Below are 7,044 nucleotides of genomic sequence, written 5' to 3' on the forward strand. Positions count from 1 at the left end.
TGAACATGTCACTATATGTAATGAGAATTATACCTGGTAATGAGATGATTATTTTCTGGAACCCATCATCATCATTAGCTTTAGGATAGTATATGAATTCTTTCTTGATGAGAAGAGATGAGCCTGAGCGTGTGTCTCTGGCTATCCAGGGATGTGTTTCATAGGTATTTATGCGGTAGTTCCTGTTGGTCTTCAGTCCTCGTTTGTACCTCACCAACTCGCCTTGGAAGTCAATCCAAAACAAATCAACAGGCCTCTGTGTTTTGTTTATGAACTCAGCTCTAACTGGTGTGTCAGAATGTATGGATTTCACTTTTCTGTTGTCTGCCTCTGCCATGTTGCCTTCGTCCATGTCAGCACTTTTTAGAATCCATACCAACCCACCCACGGCAGGAACGTCAAAATCAACTCAAAGTTGCGCAACGTCCAAGCGCGCCTTCCTAGAAATATTCGCCCAGTTTTATTTGACTAGTTTAAAGATGACTGGTTAAAACTTGCTACAATCCACACACGACAGTAGACGTTTTACGTTATTTAACAACGTCAGAAAAAGGCGTCTGATATGCCTTCGTTTCGTCAGTGTTTTTTTTTGACTAGCGGCTGTCACTCACGACAAATGTCGTTAAAAGAGCAGGGATTACAATCGCAACATCAAAGTAGTTTCTTGGCCTGTCAAAAGGAATTATACTAGCATTTATTATTTAGTACAAAATTTCACAACAATGCATGTTTCCTTCGGGCTATGTTTTGTAATTTATGTTTGTGCATTAACGCCTGTCCATTTATAAGCTTTGAGACTACGCGTGCTACCACATGGGCGTAACGCAGTGTTAACACCCGAAGTCTCATAGTCGCTGCATGGAGCAAGGTCGTGCCAGTTTTCGGCATTCGGCGGGAAGTGCGAAAAACTTTTTTCTGAGAAGAGGAATATCGTTCGTAAACAGCCACCACAATGCAACGAAATGTGCGCATGAAGCGAGAAATTCAGATGATGTCGGAATCACCACCTCACGGAATATCATGCTGGCCAAAGGATGATAAAACAGATCACCTAGAAGCACGTTAGTTGCAAACAGGGATACCACCCATCTTCCCTTATAGTCATTTTTCTGAACACCTTAGAATATGTTCTTCCTTAACTTTACCCAGTGCCCCTAACGAGTGTGTTCGCTTCAAACACTAACCATAAGCTGCGCCCTACGCTACAGAATATGTTCGCCCCAACCTAGGCGAGGGCCGCTATCCTTTCCTATACAGACATGACCTAGCATTGAGGCTCTCAGCTAATCCAACTATAAAACCCAGCACTGCAGCTCACAGCTAATCCAACTTATCAACAGACCAAAGATATACACTTTTGATCTAATTTCAATATTTGGTATTCACTGATGAAATCAATTGGGATGAGACTGACAAGTGACGCCCCGCCTTGCATGCGCAATGCACATGCTCCACACCTTGCAAGAAACACGATTCATACTGAGAAACAATTTCATTCTTGACAGCGATCCTTCATAGCCCAATGCATAAAACCACCAAGATAGTAAGCAAAGGGTTGGGGATCTGAAATCAGGGATTGGCACTACATGTTGGAGAGTGTCAATAATGTGATATTTTACGATCATATTCAGTGATGGCCAGACAAAGTTGTATCAGTCTTCAAAACACGTAATGATTCAATGTTCCGGATCAGAGGGGTGTTACTCTAATAATGCTGAGGTCAGAGGCACATTATTTAGATAATTGCCCAAGGAAACGAGATTGTATCAGATTTGAGGAATTTTATATGTGCCCCCAAAGAACAAATTGACATCACTGTTACTAGTGTCAGTTTATTAGTTGCTGTAAGATCAAAAGTGATGAAACTTGTCAGGAATCATTAGGTTTGTACTGTGATAAACAAAAAATCTATAGCCTATGAATTATTTCTTACCGTGTTAACTGCTGTAGTTTTTATGTGACATTATTAACTAAATATTTCTCATGATCTTTCCAAATTTGGATATACCTGTTTTATTGACTTACACCTCAGCAATATTTAACTTACAACTCAGTGATTAAAGCTCTCAGAGAAAATACAATACGATAGTCAGATCAGCATTTCATTCAATATTTTTGCTTATCACAACAGACAGAAAATATTTCAAGTTTAACACAGAATAGAATTGTTAATCTTATCTGCATCATGTGTACATGGATTTGGGAAAAACAAGAATTTGACTCACTGTAATATATTTTCAGAAATAATTGGTGGAGAAGGCACTCCATACGAAGGTGGAATATTCAAATTGGATATCCAGATTCCTGAAAGGTAGTATTGTGTTGTTTATCATTATTATTTTAAGTAGGTTAACAATGTTGTTTATGAAAAATGAGCAGAGTCTATTCTAAGTAGTATTGCACATTCATAGACAGACGGTTTATTCAGTATTGTAGTCCAAACTGACACATGGTACAGTTACATACTTTCAACGTTTACATACTTATCACATCTATATATGAACACAGAAAATGAGTAGCAGAGGTAATAGCATCTTCAATCCTAGAGTTTCAACATATTTTTCCTGAAGTCACTTGCCCTGTGGCAAGTGGTTTTTCAACTTAGTTTTTAACCCTTGCCGATGTTGAAAATTAATCTGGAGCCTTGGGGTTCCTGGTTTGATAAGTCATATGCTTCTTGGCCTGGCACAATATCTTGGGTCATCGGGGGTAATAAAGTTCAGATTGTGACTACACTTCGAGCATGCATAGTCATGGATATATGCATGGTATAAATATGCTATTACAATTAATAAAACTGCACATGAACATGCCATGAATTGTGTAAAAGGAAAGTATTCCTAACTTCCAGATATATTGCATGGATGTTTTCAGAAACATATCACTTATTTTTCTGACCTCTGGCCTTAGCATGTAGGAAATCCTAGTGACTTACTATGATATATAGTTACTGGTTTTACACAATGTCATCAAGCTTTACTGGGGTTTACACGATGTCATCAGCCTTTACTTAATTATCATATAAGTGAGTGTAGTATAACTCTCATTTATAATTGATTTTAGTACAAATAACCCTGTAGGGAAGAGATGCAGTCAGATATAGTGTTGTGTTTCACAGGTATCCATTTGAACCCCCGAAGGTGCGTTATGTCACTCCCATTTATCACCCCAATATTGACAATGGCGGACGAATTTGCCTGGACACACTCAAAATGCCCCCTAAGGTAAAAATGAGTTTTACATCACGTTTCCTATAAATATGTTAAAAAGAATGTTGAGATTACTTGAATATATATTCAGTTTTTCATCCTTATGTATCTCATCCTTTGCATTTACTGGTGTGCAAGTGTAAATATGGTAAAAAATGTGGTGTTAATCAATGTTTAACGACTGTTTCAGGGAGCATGGAAACCATGTTTGAATGTAAGCACCGTGTTGACGTCCTTGCAGTTGTTGATGGCAGAGCCAAATCCCGAAGACCCTCTCATGACTGATATCGTAAGTCTACATTGTAGCTAGAACCTCAGTTCCAGCGTGAGAACAGGTCAAATGGTCAAATGTCTTACACTCTTCCTTTTCAGACTGACTTGACTGTGATGTGTTAATGTAACCCATGAAAACACAGACCCATTCAAACGTAGGCAGTTAGAATTTTGTCCAGTAACTTTCCGGACCAAGGAAATTAGACCATGTAGACTGTTCCCAGTTCATCGCTCCTGCTGGTTGACCTCAATTCCATGTCTACTGGATAGTGAGTTTATTCGATTGGTTTGTTCTATTCACTGTTAGTGAATGTAGAAATGATACCTCATTATACCCCCACTACAAAGTCCAGAGCATATCTCTTAAAGTTTACATGCTAGGTTCACCAAACTTCACACACACATTAATCCTTACCCATAGATGTGCCTTTTGCTATTTTGAAATTGTCTCAGAATTTCTTTTGGGGGTGTGGGGAGCTGTTTCCATGTTGCAAAATGCATTTGATGGTTACCTGGCCACAGCATATCACTAAAATTATACATTCTAGGTTCACCAAACTTAATACAGAAGTCAATCATGACCCACAGATATACCATGCTCTATTTATTTGCAAAATGTGTTTGTTCAAAGTGTGATGTTAACTTTTCACTTTTCATGGTCTTTGTTTGTGTCATATGTACCAGTCTGTGGTTTAATCTCTGTATCTAGATTACTTATTTCCTTGATGTTACAAAAATGTGATTTATTTTCTGTATCTACATTGGTTGTTTTGTTCACGTTGTAAGTACAAATATGGTTCTGATTGATTCTAAATAGTTAATTACATCATTTCATTTATGCAAATAGAGATGTACATGGCAAAACTATTATCTAACATGTTTATAAAGTTTAGCAGAGTCAAGGAGAAGTTTTGCGAGCTGCTGATCCTTATCACATTATTTATCAAGATCAGTCAATTTCATGTCCCAAAGTGGGAAGCGGGGGTATGTGAGCTCACTTCTACACTTGTGTTGGCTCAAGGCATGTCACTCCTCTCATACTCCTTTATACATGTATGTGTGTTCTCCTTTATACATGTATGAGAGAAATGGAGGGAGAGGGAAGGGGGGTTTGATAGGTGTGGTGATGTTTGGGGGAGGCGGTCAACCATTTTGTCCTTATTTGGTTGGTTGGATTCTGTTCTCAAAGCTCTTTATGTGATGAATAAAGTTATATGTGTAATGAGTAATGAACTTATGATTTGATAAAGACTGAGATTAACAGTGTTATGTTATTTCCTTTCAGTCCAACGAGTTCAAATATAACAGAGCATTGTACAATGCCAGGGCCAGGGAATGGACAGAAAAACATGCCATGCAGAAAACAAAGGTAGAACTAATTCTTTCAGTACTTATTGTGAACAAAAACTTTGAAGAAAACTGTTGCTGTGTGACTGCCTTGTAGACACAGGTAAAGCTACATTCTCCCTTCTTCCACGTACAAACATGTCCTCAGAATTTCATGCTTGGAGTATGAGATGATCGCATTAGTACTTTGGTAGTGAGTCTCTTTTATTTGGGGCGACTAACAGGATCATGTGGTCAGACTTGCTGACATGCTTGACACATGTCCCAATTGCACACATTTATGCTCATTTTGTTGATCACTGGATTGTCCAGTGTAGACTTGATTATTTACAGACCACTGCCATACAGCTGGCATGTTGTTGAGTGTGGCGTTAAAATATACTCACTCACTCACCTTTATATATGGCTTGATATTCATTGTCATATTCAAGGGTGAGGGACATTGCTCATGCTTTTAGTCACTGTTTGTCTGGACTCTGTTGTATACAGGACAGGGTGATACAGCTGGAATACTGATCCCATCAATGTCAAACCTACTGGTGTCTTTTTTTCTTTGTAGAAATGACCTGTGAAGACAACAGGGTTGAATAGATCTTCAGCAAGCCATGCTTGCTACAAAACGCGACTATGCTTGTCATAAGAGTCTACTAACGGGATCGTGTGGTCATTCTCATTGACTTGGTCGACACGTCATCAATTCCCAGTTGTGCAGATGCTCATGCTGTTGATCATTAGATTGTCTTGTTGAGACTCGATTATTTACAGACTAACATCATATTGCTGGAATATTGTTGAAAGCGGCGTAAAACTAAACTCACTGATTCACACACTTTGTAGAAATACATGTATACTTGGATTGTTTCAGAGACCATAACTATGTATTTTGTGTTGTTATTCCAGCCTGTCTTATCAGAGGACATCTTGAAAGAACCTGAGAACTCTAACAGCATCATTGGGAAAGGAAAACATGTCTCAGACAATGTCTCCTCATGCCTCAAACGTCCCTCTGCAATGAGTGACGTCACAAACAAACGTGTCAAGCCAAGCTAGACTGGCCAGTCATCTGACTGGAATCACGAGACTGAAACTCTGCGATAAACTTGTTCCAGTCAGAGATGCCACTCAGTAGTGTGAACTTGGTCGCTGATTTCCATGGAATGGTCAGGAGAGTATTCAGACTGAATGCAGGACCTTATCTCAGAATATGAAATGTTTAGATTTGGAATTGATACACATATTCCATTGAAATTTGGTTTTTGTGTTTGCTAAAAGGCACTGACACTGATTTGAATATCTGTCTGCTTAGTTAGTGAACAGTGAAGATTTTCTCCCCTTCATTCACTGACAGTTTTATCACATGGTTTCAAGACTACTCACCGTATGAAAGGAATATTCAGGATTTAATTGGGGACAAAGATTAAAATTACTTGTTCATAATACTTTTAAACATTTTCATTAAACTAAAATTTTCAGTTCCTTATAAACTATCATTCATATTTTGATGTTTTTTGCATACAGCATTTTGGCTGGAGATTTATTTAGTGGAGAGCTAAAGAACACCTTGTGACAGATTAACTAAAATCTGGAAATATCAGGTGTCCTTCTATAGTAAGAGAGGATAACAATAAACAGGGAGTATACTTTGAAGCCTAGATTAACTGTCATGTATAGACTGTTATTTACAGTTTGTCTTTGATAAAGATCGGGATTTTGCAGATATGTCATCATCTTCAAGTTTGAGTTAGTACAAGGTTTAATAATACACCTTGATATTCTGGACCTCCTTTGTCCTAAGATGTCACCTGAAAGGACCCTGTGGAGCAGGCACATTAGAAATGGTCTTAGTGCTGAGCCAGCTGATCAGCTAGTTATTCCCTGATCATGTTGTTTTTTCGTCATACCACCTGTCACTGTATTGTCTGGCTCTTGTTCATATAGCTGGAATGTTGCTCTTTGTGGTGTTAAACTGGGTTTTACAGATGTTGTAAGTCTTGAAGATTTGTGAGTCAAAAAATATTACTAAACAAACTCCACTATTAGATAAAGAAGATTTTGTGCTTTTTTTTTCTTGTTAGAATGTTATGACAACACAGTGCTGTGACATTATATATTAGGACAGAAAATGTGATTATTCTGTCAGTCCACATTATTAAATGCTTGTATCACAATATTCAATTCAACATGACACATCATAAAAATTGTAATTAAGATTTAA

At 38.0% G+C, this 7,044-nt stretch overlaps 1 protein-coding gene across 1 annotated transcript; it reads left to right on the forward strand.

Moving 5' to 3' along the window:
* Positions 1-813: 813 nt before the first annotated feature.
* Positions 814-7,044, forward strand: LOC137261160 (ubiquitin-conjugating enzyme E2 T-like). Its single transcript, XM_067798863.1, has 6 exons — positions 814-1,061; positions 2,242-2,311; positions 3,119-3,224; positions 3,400-3,498; positions 4,768-4,851; positions 5,730-7,044. Exons 1-6 carry the CDS (start codon positions 953-955, stop codon positions 5,877-5,879), a joined length of 618 nt encoding a protein of 205 aa, XP_067654964.1. The 5' UTR covers positions 814-952; the 3' UTR covers positions 5,880-7,044.

This window comes from Haliotis asinina, chromosome 14 (genome assembly GCF_037392515.1).
Source record: "Haliotis asinina isolate JCU_RB_2024 chromosome 14, JCU_Hal_asi_v2, whole genome shotgun sequence".
Classification (NCBI taxonomy): Eukaryota; Metazoa; Mollusca; class Gastropoda; order Lepetellida; family Haliotidae; genus Haliotis; species Haliotis asinina.

Coding starts and splice junctions, on each gene's coding strand:
- LOC137261160 (XM_067798863.1), top strand. CDS start 953: ATGCAACGAAATGTGCGCATGAAGCGAGAAATTCAGATGATGTCGGAA. Junction 2,312..3,118: donor GATATCCAGATTCCTGAAAG/GTAGTATTGTGT, acceptor TGTGTTTCACAG/GTATCCATTTGAACCCCCGA. Junction 3,225..3,399: donor CACTCAAAATGCCCCCTAAG/GTAAAAATGAGT, acceptor CGACTGTTTCAG/GGAGCATGGAAACCATGTTT.